Source organism: Eschrichtius robustus, chromosome 16, assembly GCF_028021215.1.
Source record: "Eschrichtius robustus isolate mEscRob2 chromosome 16, mEscRob2.pri, whole genome shotgun sequence".
Classification (NCBI taxonomy): Eukaryota; Metazoa; Chordata; class Mammalia; order Artiodactyla; family Eschrichtiidae; genus Eschrichtius; species Eschrichtius robustus.
The window spans coordinates 83,096,608-83,113,115 of NC_090839.1; the positions used below are offsets into that span (position 1 = coordinate 83,096,608).

At 56.0% G+C, this 16,508-nt stretch overlaps 1 protein-coding gene across 1 annotated transcript in view; it reads right to left on the bottom strand.

The window, feature by feature from the left end:
• The window catches only part of GTF2IRD1 (GTF2I repeat domain containing 1), a 113,324-nt gene that overhangs the window by 76,514 nt on the left and 20,302 nt on the right, over positions 1-16,508 (bottom strand). Inside the window, 1 exon segment of the mRNA XM_068524256.1 lies at positions 1,341-1,469. Coding sequence (XP_068380357.1) covers positions 1,341-1,463 — 123 coding nt within the window. The 5' untranslated portion in view covers positions 1,464-1,469.

Here is a 16,508-nt window from a genome sequence, read left to right on the forward strand (position 1 = left end):
GCCGCTGTCACCCACGAGGTCCCTTAGGAAACCTGTAAAGGCCTTGTCGCAGGGCGGGGGGAGCCTGTCTTGTTCATGCCACCAGGACAGCTACAGGGTCACTGGCTCCTCCAAGGAGCCTCTGAAACAGCCTCTAGACCAGCAGTGGACCCTGGAATTTCTGCAATGATGAAAATGTTCTATTTCTACACTGTCTGATACCATAGCCACTAGCCACGTGTGGCCACTGAGCTCTTGAAATGAAGCTAGTGTGATGGAGTAACTGAATTGTTTAATTTTCACAAATTACAATTTAAATATCAATTGTCCCATGGGGCTAGTGGCTGTGGCGTTGGCCATCGCTGCCTGTATCAACTGTACCTCCACCACCACACCAAGCTAACACTGCTACCGGCACAGGGCTGAGCTCCTGGGGCCCCCCTCCTCATGAAGGTCACTCTGTACAGGGGAGGGGTCAAACCCAGCTGGCCTTCCCAGGGGTGTCTACCACCTCTGCCCCAAATACCACCTAAGCAGCCCTTGAGCTGCCTGCAGCTGGAATAGCCTGAAGGGAGGCCTTTTGTCCTTGGGAAACTGTAGACTTTGCCCCTGGGAGCCCACTTTAAAAACTGATTATGCTGTGTGACATCAGGCAAAGTACTGCCCTCTCTGAAGTTCAACTTCACTGAACCAAAATGCAGGGGGTGCAGCTAACTGATGCCAGACAGATTTTTTTTTTTTTTTTTTAAAGACACCTGCCTACCCTCTATCACAGAACTTGCCCCAGGAAAAGTCAACAGGAAAATGACATTATTATTTTCTCTCTCTTTTTTTTTTTTGGCTGAGCCGTGCGGCTTGTGGGATCTTAGTTCCCCTACCGGGGATCAAACCCGGGCCCTTGGTAGTGAAAGCTCTGAGTCCTAACCGCTGGACCGCCAGGGAATTCCCTATTATTTTCTCATTTGGGATAAACTGCTATAGGTTTAGGTATGGAGGCAAGGGTGTCAGAGGAGTGATGCAGTTACAGCCCTGGCTTTAACAACGGGGGTGACAGCTTTCTAATGAATCACTGTGACACATTACCCTCCACGTGACCTGCTGGGAGGGAGACTTGTGACCATCCCAGGGGTGGGACTTCAACTGTAAGAGGTGACGAAACGAAGACGGGGTGAGGGGGCGAGGGGGCGGGGGCTGGAGTTCCACACACTTGACCTCACTTAAGCCTCCCACCCCCGGCGTCGGCAGAGAGGCCTTGTGGCAGATGGGGACACTGAGGCCCAGGTCGGCGAGGGCTCCTGTGAGCGGAAGAGGTTACAAAGGCTGGCTGCCCCACTCCTCCAGGGGCGGGCAGGGGCACTCACCATGGAATCTAAGGCAGACACGAGGCTGGTGATGATCTCGTCTTTGCGGGCGATGGCGGAGTTCCAGCGGTCAGGCCCACAGCCGTTTGTGGGGACGTCGCAGCGCTTTCCCAGCAAGGCCATGATCGCCTGGATGGAGGAAAGGAGGAGGCGGAGGTGGCCGTGGGCCATAGGGCGCGGCACACGTGGCGGCTGCCCCCACCGCTAACCCGCCAGGCCCCCGGGATCCCCAAGGCCACCTCTACCTCCAGGTGGGACAAATCAAGAGCTGGCCTTCTCTTCACCTAAGGGTCTTATACGCATGATGGGGTTTGAGCTTTGACAGGCCTGGACACACAGCAGCCTGTACACGGCCTGTACACGGTGTGGGAACAGACAGCAGGAAAACGGAGGGGGGTGCCCCAGGGCATGTCTCCCCAAGTCTGCACCCCCCCAGAGCCAAACCCACAAGCAGTCTGTCTGGCAGGCCCTGAATCCAACTCTCCCCACACACATCCCTCTGGCCATGGCCCTCCCTTGCTCACACAGCCTCCATAGCTCCCTACTGCCCACATTAGCTCTTGACTCCTCAGCTTGGTATTCAAGGTTCCAGACTCTTGTCCCTCGCCTCAACTCCTCCTTATACCCCATGCTCTAGGCACTCTAAGTGTCACCATCCTCCAAACATACGGACATCCTTCACGGCTCCTCAGCTGTTACCAGTTCTGTTCTCCCTGAGTGCCCTCCCTGGCCCCTTCGGCATCTACGTACTGCCCCCTTAGCTTTTAACTGTCACCTCTGCTGGGAAGGTGCCCCGGATTGCCCCACCTCCTGCCCCTTCCTGCCCAGGCTGGGCAGGTGTCCCTGGCCTCCCACCTGTCCCCGAGCCCCCCCATCACAGCTGGGTATCAAGTCACATGCTCCCCGGGGGAAGGCCGCCACCCCAAGGCCGTGGAGCTTCGGTCTACTTCCTGGCTTCCAGGACTGAATCTCAGAGGTGCAGAGAGACACCACGGGGCAGAGGCCCCTTCATCTCAGATGAGGTTTCCCCAACACAGGACGTTGCCCCTCGTCATGAGGTTCCCGGAGGACAGAGCTGTATCGCCCCCCCTTGCTGAGGTGCCCTCAGATCAGGGCATCATATCGGGGCTACACCAGGCAGGGAACAAGTCTGGTGGCCCTGTACTACCCAGCCGGGCCTGGGCCCCACTAGATACAAAGGTCAGCCTCCCTCGGTCCCCGATCTATCCTGCCCCTCCCTTTCCTGACCCCAGGAATCAGGTCCAGGGGGCCCACCCACAGGATGCCCCAGTGCCAGCATCTTCCTATGGGGCAGCTCGCCAATCCAAGCAAAGGAGAGGGTAGCGGGCAGAGGCAGGAACGCTCAGTTTCCCTCCCCGGGCTCAGACCCTCTAGTGCTCTGTGCAAGAGCCCCAGGTGGCCAGTTCAGGGGCGGGAGCAGGGAACAGAGCTGCAGGCATCAGAGGGAGCCTGTGAGTCCTGCCCTCCCTGCTTCTTGGGGGTAAAGGAGTCTGTGCATGCAACTGGGGTTGGGGGTCGGAGGTCCTGGGCAGGTGACGGCTGGGCCTGGCACCTAATACAGTGCCAAGTCCATAGTGTCTTCTGCCACCACAGCTGCCCGCTGGACTGTAAGCTCTACGAGGGCAGGGACCGGTCTGCCAATCACTGCTGCACCCCCAGTGTCCAGCTCAGTGTAGTCCAAACCACAGACTGTAGCCTTTTAGTGGGTTGTAAAGTCGATGACACGGAACAACAATCAGAGCACGTCACACATAACAAGGTGAGACGCATCCAATGACAGAGATGGAAACATTCAAAGGAATTAGGGATGCACCAGAGCCTGGCTCTGGACTCTGTCCTGGCCCAAGTTGGCTACTTGGCTGTAGATAAATACTGATTTTAATAACAGGCCAGGGACTTCCCTGGTGGCGCAGTGGTTGAGAATCTGCCTGCCAATGCAGGGGACACGAGTTTGAGCCCTGGTCTGCGAAGATCCCCCATGCCGTGGAGCAACTAAACCCACGCGCCACAACTACTGAGCCTGCGCTCTAGAGCCCGTGAGCCACAACTACTGAGTCCGTGTGCTGCAACTACTGAAGCCTGCACGCCTAGAGCCCAGGCTCCGCAATAAGAGAAGCCACCGCAATGAGAAGCCTGTGCACCATAACGAAGAGTAGCCCCCGCTCGCCGCAACTAGAGAAAAGCCAGCGCACAGCAACGAAGACCCAACGCAGCCAAAAATAAATAAAATAAAATAAATTAATTAAAACAAAACAAACAAAAAAAAACAACTGGCCAGGTCAGCAGTTGGCCAAAATGTGTATGGGTTCACTTCTAAATGTTTATAAAATGTATTTCTTCTCCTAGGTTGCCTTATTTATTTATTTATTTTTGGCCGTGCCACCTGCATGTGGGATCTTAGTTCCCCAACCAGGGATCCGAACCTGTGCCCCCTGCAGTGGAAGCGTGGAGCCCTAACCACTGGACCACCAGGGAAGTCCCGGTTGCCTTATTTTTAATAAAAGCTTGAAACCCACGTTATTAAGGGATGCTGAGGGTATGACAGGCCCCGGATGGGACCTGCTAATGGACCAAGCATCAGCCAGGGGCCTTCTGTGGCACGACGCCCAATCGCAGGTCTGTTGCATGGCCAGCTGAGAGGTTTGCCTGCCTGGGGCGCGTGAAGTCTTGCCCCCTCCCCTCAGCCACCCCCTGCACCCCAGTCCCTTGAGCCACTTCCAGAAAGGCCTCAGGCTGCCAGCCTCCCAGCTGCTGGAGCCCAAATCGAATCAGGGCAAAGCAGGAGGCACCAGACAGCGCTCCAGCCCTGGCCTCCGGTCGCCCCAGACGGCTGCTGGCTCCTTCCGGCAAAGGTCCTAATCCATTTAGGAAGGAGCCAGGGACTCAGGGAGGGAGGAGGAGGGGGCCGGGCTGTGGGCCATCCCCTGACTCCGGTCCATCTGGGCTCCGAGGACGCTCTGTCTGGAGCCAGAGCCCAAGGAGGCCGAGCACTAGGCAGGTGGGTGCGTTTGGGTAGGAGGGCAGGAGAAGACCCTCCCGGGCCTCGGAGAGAGGGGCAGGTCCCCGTGGCTGGAGCTGCTGCGGGTGGAACAGGGGGGCCAGAGCGCTGGGCTGGGAGCCACGAGCCGTGAACCACGCACACGGTGAGACCCAGGCCTGGGGCTGCCAGGACCACATTGGACCAACCACCTAAACCCCCCGTTTTCTCATTTGTAAGGTGCGGCTACTTCTAATCTGAAAACGAGGGAGAAGAAAACCACCCAATGAAACCAACAAACGACACAGAACAGAGCGCGAAGTATGCTAGTTAACCAGGAGGCAAGTGCCCAAAAAACGAACAGGAGAAAGTCCCCAGAGGGAGTGGATGGCAAGAAGAGAGGCCACTGCCTGAGCGGTCACACACGCCACACACCAGCAAGCGAGGACAAGGGGCCGGGCGAGGCTGGAGGCAGCTAAGGGCTGCTCTGCATCACCTGAGAGAGGATATCAGAAGTGACATCCTGGGTGATGGGTGGCTGGCGCCTGACCTGGGGCACAAGTGGCCAGGAAGCCCTCAGTGACAAGGGACTTCCACCCACCCCCGGGTTCCTGGGGGCGTGAGGCCTACGAGGGCCGAGAGGCAGCAGGGAGCTGGGAGTATCCCTCCCCAAACCCTTCTCCCGGGGCTGCCCAGGGCCACACACCTGGCTTCCCCCCCACCTCCCGGCCACGCCCCTCCTGGCACTGACCGCTGACCGCTGGAGGGTCCTGGGCCCTCTTCTCATCCCCGTCCAACTCCCTCCCTCGCTGCGAGGCAATCTCGCGGCTTCCATGTCACCTGTATACTGGTGACTCTCCGTTTCTCTCTCCCCTCCCCCGGCTCCTGAGATGCTACCTCCTCCCCGTCTCCTGTTCAACGTCTAACAAGCAACCCAAACGGAACACGGCCCGCGTTTCCCGCTCAGATCCGCTCCTCTCCTGCCATCAGCTCAGATGCAGGCTGACACTGAGGCCTCACCCCCGGCTCTCTTCTCCCACGTCCCTGAAACAATCCAGGGAGAGTCCTGCGAGCTCGGCTCCAGGATGCACCCAGGTCTGCCCGCTTCTCGCCGCCTCCCCGTCCAGGCCACCATCCTCGCTCACCCACGTGGGGACAGTGGCCCCTCACTAACCTCCCTGCCCTCCTCCTGCCCCCACGGTCCCCCTGCAAACAGCTGCCACATCAGTCTCACGTGGCTCTCCCGCTAAGAAGCTTCCAGGGGGTTCCCACCGCAGGCAGAATGCCACCTCCCCACGCTGCAGGTCCGTGTGACCTGGGCCTGTCTGCCCTCCCCGCTCTGTGCTGGGCTCCAGCACTGCCCTCTTTCTGTCCCCAAAACACACCGTGTGCTCCCTTCTGGGGCCTCGGACTCGCGGCTCCTCCCGCGCGGAAGGCTCTGCCCGGTCCCCGTCTCCTCCCGCTGCCCCCTTTGCCCCATCAGGCCTCAGCCCAACCACCGGGTCCTCTGCGCCTCCCCTGACCCCGCAGCCAGGCGGCAGCCCCCACCCCTTGCCCCCCTCTCTTCGTTTATTTCCTTCATAACATCCGAAGTGACCTGTTCACGTGCTTCCTGCCAGATTTCCCCACCTGGAACGTGGCTCCGGGAGACCAGAGGCTGTCAGGTTTACCATATTTTCACTGCCTTGAGCACCTGCTTGGGTTTTCAGGGACACTCAACAAATATTCGGGGAAACGGGGACTTCCCTGGCCATCCAGCGATTAGGACTCTGAGCTTCCACTGCAGGGGGCACAGGTTCGATCCCTGGTCAGGGAAACTACGATCGGGGAGCTAAGATCCCGCAGGCCGCGTGGAGTGGCCAAAAACAAAAATATCTGGGGAACTGACAACAAGTGTGATGGTCAGCCACTTTGGGTGGGAGCCAGGATGTTTGCAAGCTATAAGCAGGGTGGTCTGACAATGCTGGCCTTGCCTGGCTCTCACAACAAAAAGGTAACGTGGGGGATTGCAACTTCGGATGTATTTGGATCACGAAGGAGGAACAGTCCAGGAACTGAAAATGAGGGAGGCTGCTGGGTCAGACAGGTGTCCTGCACAGGTGCTCCTCCAAGTGCGGTCCCAGGACCTGCAGCAGCAGCACCGCCTCGACGCCTGTCAGAACGTGAGCCGCCTTCCTTGCTATATCATCACTCCATCACAGACGGTAGTGAGCGTGAGCTCCGTCCATCTGTCCCTCTGTCACCAAGCTCGGTCCTCTCCCGTCAACATGCACCATGAGGACTGTACTCCCCACACCTGCCAGGACGCGGGAAGCAGGAAGACCGGCCGATCGAATCTACAGCTGATGCTCAGCCAGGCTGAACAACTCGCCCTGGTTTGCCTGGGACCTTCCTGCGTTTAGTACAGAAACCCCTTAGTCCCAGGCAAAGCAGGATGGTGGGTCTCCCCATGACACAGGGACCAGCAGAACCGGGAGCCCAAATGCCCCTCTCGGCCACTGAGGACAAGGACAGACACCAATAAGGAAGGCAAAGCCATGGACATTAGGTCCTGCCTTTGGGTCCAAAATATCCAAGTTCACTTAAGAGATGAGGGGCAGGCTTGGGGACTCCTCAGGGGAGGGGACAAAGGGGGAGGGTCTCCCAGAGGAGGAGGCAGGGCTGTTTCATCCAGGAGATCCCAGGAGGGGAGGAAGCCACTCTCTTGATGTGTTTGAAGGTCACACGGGGACCAGAGGGGACAACCTTGTTTTATAAAGCCCCAAAAGGCAGAGCTGGGGCAGGTGGAGGGAAGATCTGGGTCCCCGGTCTGCAGGGACACTGCTGTGTGACACCTGCCCCATCACCCGGCTTTCCAGCCTCCCTTTGCCCATCTGTGAGTGAGGCGGGCAGGTGGCCCAGCTGCCGCCAACACCTGCCGGTCCGGCTCCCAGCTTCCTGGGGCCCACCCCCTAGAAGCCCTGAGGTGACAAGTCTACCTCAGGCCCTGGACGCTGTATTTTTCAGCCCCTGGGAGATTCTGACACGCAGTCAGGTACAGGGCCTGGATGATCTCTGGGGATTTTTCCAAGCAACTCAGTTTTTCTGCCCGCCGCCTGCCTCCTACACTTGTCCAGGATTCCTGGCCCAGACAGTGGAAGCTTTGCCGGCCACCGAGAGGTGGAGGCCTTCCCGGTCCCTGAGCCAGATTAGCTGAGTGCTGTGTCCATGGCTGAGTCACCGCTGCCCCAGCTCAAGGCAGACTTGCCCCCGGGAGGGAGGCCCCCATGGCAGTCGGGCCCAGAAAGGCCACTCCCCCGGGCCCTGGGCAAGGGTGAGGAGACAGCACTTGGGCTGGGGTTTCCAATCCTAAACACCCCGCACTGGGCCACTGAGAGGCTAAGGGGGGACTGTCCTGGAACTTGTTCTTACTGCTGCCCATGGCCTGGGCCCTTGGGAAAATAGGTGCTCACTCTGGAGGGAACCTGACCTCCCCCAGTGACAGGGGGCCCCGCAGGAGAAGTGGATGGGGCTGCTGGGGGGGGTGGGGGGTGGAGGGGAGAAGGGTGTGTAGGCAAAAAATCAGGGCTGCAGATAAACCTCCCAACTCAACCCATAAAAAACCCCCCTTTCCCCACCCACCATCCTAGACGCCCCCTTCATCCAGGGGTTCAGCACCCTGCACGCCCTTCCCTCCTTGCCCTGCTTCCCCTGCCAGCTCCCTCTTCCTCTCCCTGGCTGAAGAGCCACCCTCTTGCCCACCTCCCCTGGGAGTGCCCGTTTACGAGCACGCTGACACCCGTGACCTCCACCCCTGGAGCGCAGCAGGGTGGAGGGAACTGGGCCCATTTCAAGGGTGAAAAAACCAAGTCCCAGAGGCAGCACATTTTTGCTCAAAGTGAGTGATGAAGCCAGGATGAGATCAGGGACATCTGACACGCACGGTCCGTTCTCTTTGTGCTCCTCCTTGGCGCAGGACTTCTAATTCGGACGAACGGGGCTAAGGGTGGAACCCCAGGCACGGTGACAGGACAGCCAGGTGGCTGAGGAGACCGGTGGGCTGGCCCCACTCCTGGCTGGAGCCGGGCAGACAGGAACCAGGGCAGGGCTTGTGCACCTGACCGCAGGAGCCCAGGCGCTGGTCCTCCACACCATGAGCCCAGGGACTCGGGGCCGCACGCAGAGGACACGCAAAGTGGGCCAGAGCCAGAACAGCAGGTGCCCAGGGGAGGGAGGGAAGAAGCCACAACACTGCTCCCCAGGTGCCCAGGACTGGTTAGGCCCCGATGCACGGTTAATTCTCACAACCACCCTCATCCTACCGAGAAGGATTTCGAGTTTCAAGCGTCCCAAAGCCAGGATGTGGCAAAGCCAGGACCTGAGTCCAGATCACGCCGACTAATCCCGGTTCCTTCCACCCCACGACGCAGCCTTCAACTCACTTCCCTCTGGAGCAGCGACAGATCGGGGGGCTCAGCCCGGCTGGCAGAGAAGGGGGCCCACCCTGCACCCTGCTTCCCTGCCCGTGGGACCCCAGGGCAGGCGCAGGTAAGGAGACTCCTGCCAGGAGGGTATATTTCTCCTTCCTGGGCCTGCAGGAAGCGAGCCTGTCCCCAGAGCCCAGGGCCACCTTTGACAGGTTCCTTCCCTGGACAGTGGCCCAGCTGGGAATCCCACATCCCTCAAGTCTCCCCAGAGGTTGAAGAGTACGTGTTGAAAGAGGCAGAAGTGTGAGTGAGCATTCATGTGTCAGCATGGGGATGGGTAAAAAAAAGAGACAGTGTGTGTATGACACACACAGAACAAGAGTAGCCACCGGTCAGAGTGAGACCAAGAGGCCTGGCCTCACCAGGCTGGGGAGGGTCACTTGTCCCTGCTGGCTTGGGGGTGAACCAAGAAACAAACGCCACCCGCCCTCCTGCGAGCGGCCTATCTAGGGGGTGGCGAGCAACGGGCTACCCACGGGCCGGGTCTGCAGCAGCCCAAGCCCTCCTCCCACGTGCCGGCACGTCCGGGTCCCCCAGTATCAGGAGCACATGTGTTGGGCGCCCCTCCTTCCTTTCCACACACATTTGTTGAACCCCGAGGGCTACACTGGGTGCTTATCAGCCACCCAGCAAGGCCACACTGGGAAGAACAGAGAGCACACCTCCACCTGGCCATCAGCTGGGTCAAAGTCCCAAGGCAATGTGCTCTTGTTGGGGGGGTGGGGGGGCGGGCAGCCTACAACAACTCAGCAGAAGCTGGAGGTCTGGCCACCTGTGGGGAGGCCCCAGGGGAGATGCTTCCCGGGCCTCCTTTCTCCCCAGTTTGTTTACTTAACACCTCCTGGAAATGACTCAGACAGCCGTGCCTGCCCTCCTAGAGCTCACAGGACCGGTCCACAAAAAATTACAGAACCAGGGACTTCCCTGGTGGCGCAGTGGTTAAGAATCCGCCTGCCAATGTAGGGGACATGGGTTCTAGCCCTGGTCCGGGAAGATTCCACATGCCGCAGAGCAACTAAGCCCGTGCGCCACAACTACTGAGCCTGTGCTCTAGAGCCCACGAGCCACAAGTACTGAGCCCATGTGCCACAACTACTGAAGCCCGCGCGCCTAAAGCCCGTGCTCCAGAGCAAGAGAAGCCACCGTGATGAGAAGCCCGCACACCGCAATGAAGAGTAGCCCCGGCTCGCCACAACTAGAGAAAGCCCGCATGCAGCAACGAAGACCCAACGCAGCCTAAATAAATGAATTAAAAAAAAAATCACAGAACCATGAAATGAGAATAAGCGGAGAAGCTCACCCAGGCAACAGGGCTTGATATGGGGGAAAAGGGCTCCTCCCCTCTTTATTTGTTTATCAAATATTTATTTATTTGGCTGTGCCAGGTCTTAGTTGTGGCACATGGGATCTTTAGTTGCAGCATGTGGGATCTAGTTCCCTGACCAGGGATCAAACCCGGGCCCCCTGCATTGGGAGTGCAGAGTCTTAACCGCTGGACCACAAGGGAAGTTCCCCCCTCCTTTTATTTAAACAATTTCTGTTTATTTAGCTTTGGGGGAGTCAGGGTTTCCAAACAAGGTTTTCCTGAGTTGATGATTGTTGAGAAGGGTTTTGAAGGGTGAATAGGAGTTCTCTGAGAACACAAATGGACAGACAGTATTCGCATTTCTGCAGAGAGAGGCATAGGCAAGGAGCATGGCTTGGAGATACATAACACTCACTCTATGAGTAAGGGGAAGCGTTTGGTTGTACTCACTAAGTGTCAACACTAAAATGAGAGTGGCTGCTCAGTGACCTCTGCTGGAATGGGGCAAGGGGGAGAAGAAGAGTGTACCTGACAAACACATCTCTGACCCACAGGTGAGTGTGAGCACTAGCAACCCAAACACACACTTACCCACATCACAGGTGCACACACAAGTATGCTAATGCAAGTCCTGCTGGGGCTCCCCCCGTAGGGAGACAGTCAGAGAGAAGGCACCAGCCCAAGCCCAGGCCCAGCAGTGCCACACACACAGATGAACAGGGCACAAACCTTGCCCTCGGGGTCACCGTCCTGTCCAAAGTCACTGCTACACCAGGAGATGAACTGATCCCTGATCCCAGCCTCGCTGCCCTCCCTCTGGTGCCCAACACACCAGCCTACAGGCCCCTGGACATGCCTGACCTCTGGCTTCTGGGCCGTAGCACCCCTGTGCCCTTCAGAAGAGACACCCTTCCCTCTGCCTGGCTCACTCTTTGCTGTGGTCAGGCATGTCCTGACCCTCCAGGCTGGCCTGCTGCCCCTCGTCTGGGCACCCACAGCTCCTTCTTCCCCCCAACCCTGCACCTCTCCTTCAGCTAGGATGCAGAGGTGTCTGGGCCCCCATGAGACCACCAGTTCCTGTGTGCCCCCCAGGCCTGCTGAGTACCGGCCTGGTACACAAAGGCCTGGAAAGGTGTCTGATGGGAGGGGCTGTTTCTGCAGGTTTGAAACAATCAGGAGACGTGAACAAGGTGGGTGGGGAGGAAGGGAGCTCTCTGGACAGGAGGTGGCATAGGCAAAGACCCTGAGTCACTAGCAAGCATGATGTGGCTCAGGGTCGTCAGTGAGGCTGGGAGGGCAGATGGCTGAAGCACTTTCAACACAGACCACGGTCAGGTTCTGGGACTGTCTAGTAGGAATCCCACCCTTGACCTCAGAGCCTGGGACTGCACTTCAGAGGTCCTGCTCCAGCCCTGGCCCAAGGGGCAAGCAGCCTACAAGCCTAAGAGGACACACCCCGCCACAAGCCCGTATCTGCTCCAGACCACCTTCTGGGCACTCAGGCCCCTGGAATCCACTGGGCAAGCAATTCCCCGTTCTGGACCCCCAGGGGGCCTCTTCTCTGGTGTGTCCACCCAAGGTGGCTTTAAACATGATGGCAAATTCTTTGACACTTCTCCCATCCAATGGTGACATCCAATTCCCATCCTCTTGAATATGGGCCTTAATCACTCACTTCTTTTTTTCTTTTTTTTAATTTTTTTTTTTTATTTATTTATGGCTGTGTTGGGTCTTCATTTCTGTGCGAGGGCTTTCTCTAGTTGTGGCAAGCGGGGGCCACTCTTCATCGCAGTGCGCGGGCCTCTCACTATCGCGGCCTCTCTTGTTGCGGAGCACAGGCTCCAGACACGCAGGCTCAGTAGTTGTGGCTCATGGGCCCAGTTGCTTTGCAGCACGTGGGATCTTCCCAGCCCAGGGCTCGAACCCGTGTCCCCTGCATTGGCAGGCAGATTCTCAACCACTGTGCCACCAGGGAAGCCCCTTCTTTTTCTAAAATAATTAATTAATTAATTAATCTGGCTGCACCAGGTCTTAGCTGTGGCTCACGGGGGTCTTCATTGCCATGTGCGGGATCTTTAGTTGTGACATGCAGGATCTTTAGTTGCGGCACGCAGGATCTAGTTCCCTGACAAGGGATGGAACCCGGGGCCCCTGCACTGGGAGCGAGGAGTCTTAACTGCTGGACCACCAGGGACGTCCCTTAATCACTCACTTCTAACCAACAGATGTTCTGGAGATGCCACCCTGACCTCCAAGGCCAGGTCCCAAAGGGCGCTTGGTTTCTCCTGGCATCTTGCTCTCTTGGAGACACTCAACATCAGAGCTCTGGGTCAACGTATAAGCAGTCTGGCTGTCCTGAAGCCACTGTGCTGGACAGGTTGAGTGGATCTAGAGATGCCTGAGGAGCCCCAGCTCTTTCCCAGGCCAGGCACCAGCCTCGTGAGTAAGGAAGTCTTTGAGACAACCCCGACCCCAGCCATCTTTTGACTGTAATTGTAGGAGAGACCTCGAACAAGAACCATCTAGCTGAGTCTAGTCAAATCCCAAACTGTGAGAGATTAAAATGAGAAACGATTGTTGTTTGACATTGCTAAGTTTGGGGCTATTTGTTATGCAGTGATAGGTAACTGATACACCTGAGGGCAGACCATGCAGGTGCAGGTGCATCCCCAGGGGGCAGCTGTTTGGGAGGGTGGATGGAACTTGGGTACATGTTTAGGGTGTCCACAGGCATGTGTGCAAGGTTGTCCCCAGTGTGGGGCAGAGCTGAGATGGGAAGAGAAGCGGGGGTCAGCTGGGAATTTCCACCCACCCCCTCTTCCTGGTTGGTATATATTACCAGAGAGCCCTTCTATAAGAACAGCTGCTCAAATTTGCCCTTAAGGACTTGTGGTAGGCCCAGAAAAGGCCCCGCAAAGACAGTCATGTCCTAATCCCTGGAGCCTGAAATGTCACCTTATATGGAAAAATCACTTTCGCAGATATGGTTAAGTTAATGACCTTGCAATGAGGAGATTATCCTGGATTATCTGGGTGGGCCTTAAATGCCATTACATGTATCCTTATAAGGAGGCAGAAGGAGATTTGACCCACACAGAAGGCCACATGAAGACAGAGCAGAGAGAGATGGGAAGATGCCGGCCTTCAAGACTGTAGTGATGCGGCCACAAGCCACAGAATGCCAGCAGCCACCAGAAGCCGGAAGAGGTGGGGACAGATTCTCCCTGAGAGCCTCTAGAGATAGCACAACCCTACTGACACCTTGATTTTGACCCAGTGGTACTGATTCTGGTTCTGGTCTCCCACACTATAAGAAAAAAAATTCGGTTGTTTTAAGGCACTAAGTTTATGGTAATTGTTACAGCAGCCTCAGGAATGAACCCAGGACCCCTTCACTCACCACGTCCCCCTCACAAACCCCAGTCCACATCCTCAACCTCCTGGACACACATTCCTCAGTTCAGACTTCTACAGAGTTCAGACCTGGGTTTGCTGCAAAGTTCTCCCATCCCTTCCCTATAGGAAATGCCAGGAGCCACCACTGGAAAGAGTTGGATTTCTTCCGGATCCCAGGGGAGCACCTTTGACTCAAGTCTCAATGCCCGATGTACTAGCTGGGCACTGGAGCCAGTGGAGAAAAATACTATCACCACGCCAAAGGCAAGAGCACACACACCACCCAAACACGGCCCCCGCACCATCCGCTGCCATATGCCTGTGTTTCTTGAAAAAGAAGCTTGAGAGAACAAACAAAAAGAAATTTCTCCCTTCCTGAGGGGAGGGGGGGCATCCCTTCTCCCCAGCAGCCCTACCCACCATGGGATCTCTTGTCCCAGGGGCTCCCCAGTGGGGATGGAATTACCTGGGGCCCTGAGTTCTCGGCCCCTCCCCACTGTCCACCCATCGCTGCAGCTGGCAGAGAATAAAGCAGGCCACTGCCCTGACTTCCACACCAGCGAGGCAGCTAGAGGGGGTCTTACACTGGCCACAGTACAATGGAAGGCAGCCTGGATTTGTGGTCGAGACACCAGAATCCCAATCCCACCTCTGACCCCGGTCCTTTCCCTCCTCCCTGCTAACAGAGCCCCCATTAGGTCCTGGCACCTAAATTCACACCTGGGGCAGCAAATTTTGGTGACGCCCTGAGGCTTAGGTCAAGGCAATCCCATTCCCTCACCTGGGATTGGTTTAAGGAGAAGCATGGAACCCACTTCTGGCCACTGAGACACAAGGCTTCTAGGAAAGTTTTCCCTGCTCTTAGAAAGGGACTGAAACGAGGATGTCGGGATGGTCTGAATGTGACACCCCCAACCGTGACAGCCGTCTGAGGACCGTGAGAGGAGCCAGCACAGGAGGTGAAACCATCATGCAGAGGACAGCAGAGCAGACCCGTGGAAGAACCTGGACGCTCATGATCTGCACCTGCCACCTCCGGGCTTCAGGCTGGATATAATAAAAGCCCACGTTTCATAAGCCTCACTCAGTGGAGGTTTCTTTTTCTTGTAGCATCCTAGTTAAGTCAACCTTTACCAGTTGTAAAAAAAAAAAAAAAAAATCACCCATTTGGGGAATTCCCTGGCAGTCCAAGGGTTAGGACTCGGCACTTTCACTGTCAGGGCCCAGGTTCAATCCCTGGTTGGGGAACTAAGATCCTGCAAGCCTCACAGTGGGACCAAAGAAAAAAATCATCCATCTGTTTTTGCCTCCTGGTCTATTTTATAACAGACCAACACTCCTTTTGCAACTGGCGACTAGAGAGTGGCCATCCCATTTGGTGATCGACCCGCAGAAAGAATCTAGGATTCTGTGGCCAACGGTGTAGCTGGTTCACTCAACCCTCTTCTCTCCCGCCCACAGAGCAGGTACTGGCTGCCCCACCCCTTCCACCTGCTGCCTGGTGGCCCACAGTCCCGTGTACCTCAGGATGACCAAAGCCACCACCTAGGATGGAAAAAGCCAGGGAAGGGAAGCCACTGGTCTCCCTGAAGTCCCAGAAGGCTGCCCCAGGGCTGGGCCACCTGCCTCCAGACTTCTCATTATAGGAGAAAACAAACCCCTCACTTCTTTTTTTTTTTTTAAATATATTTTTCTGTATTTATTTATTTATTTATTTATGGCTGTGTCAGGTCTCAGTTGCGACATGTGGGATCTTCTGTTGCATTGCGTGGGCTCTTCATTGTGGCGCGGGCTTCTCTCTAGTTGTGGTGCGCGGGCTCAGTAGTCACGGCTCGAGGGCTTAGTTGCCCTGCAGCATGTGGGATCTTAGTTCTCCAACCAGGGATTGAACCCACCTCCCCTGCACTGAGAGATGGATTCTTTACTACTGGACCACCGGGGAAGTCCCAACCCTCACTTCTTAAGTCTCTGTTGATCAGATTACTTGCAACTGAACACAGTCCTAATGGAAACAGACCCCACGGCACGCATCTTCATCAAACTTAGACTCACTTCTGCTTCCGTGTCAGGCCACAACCTTTGTTTTTTACAGTCTTTTTAAAAATTTTTATTGAATTTGTTACAATACTGCTTCTGTTTTATGTTTTGGTTTTTTGGCCGCAAGGCATATGGGATCTTAGCTCCCCAACCAGGGACTGAACCTGCACCCCCTGCATTGGAAGGCGAAGTCTTAACCACTGGACCACCAGGGAAGTCCTCCAACCATCTTGCTATATAGTTTATGTTTCTTTATGAATCTTTCAAATCCCTTCTGAAATAAGGTGGGATATAAATAAACAAAAATAAATCAATCCAATAACCTTTAAAAAGCCCCAGTGCCGGGCACCGTTCAAGGAGAAAAAGCCCTTCCTTCCAGGAAGCAAGTTATTTCATCTCCCCAAGCCTTGCTTTCCTCATCTGGAAAACAGGGCAAATCGGATGTACCTCACTGCACTGTTGAGGGATTAATTCCTGTCAGTTGAAATGGAATCTATTCTTATAGACCTCAGTCTCCAAGACTCTCTTGATAAATATCGCCGTCCCCTAATCCTTGCCATGGAGGAACATTGGCCCAAGCATCAAATTCGAGTTTCTCCTGTCAAAGCCCCCACTTGCTTCCTTCCAGTGGGTCAACTGGAGACAGAGGGGATGGCTGGTTGAACTTCCCTCTACCATGATCCCTCTCACAAAGCCTCTTTCCTCCACCCAGTTCCTGGCACTCAGATGGTCAGAGGTGTTAGAAGGTAGTAGGGCTCTCATCCCACCCCTGGCATGCATCCAAGGCCGGAAGAAGTCTCAGCAGGATACTGGATGGACCAACTCAAGCACTGAAGGAGGGATCGAAAGAGGTGACTTCTCAGAACCATCCCAGGTTTGAGATCCTATATCATAGCAATGTTGATAATAATAAAATAATATTACTATTTTATTATAATAATAATTTATAATAATTAAAAATAATT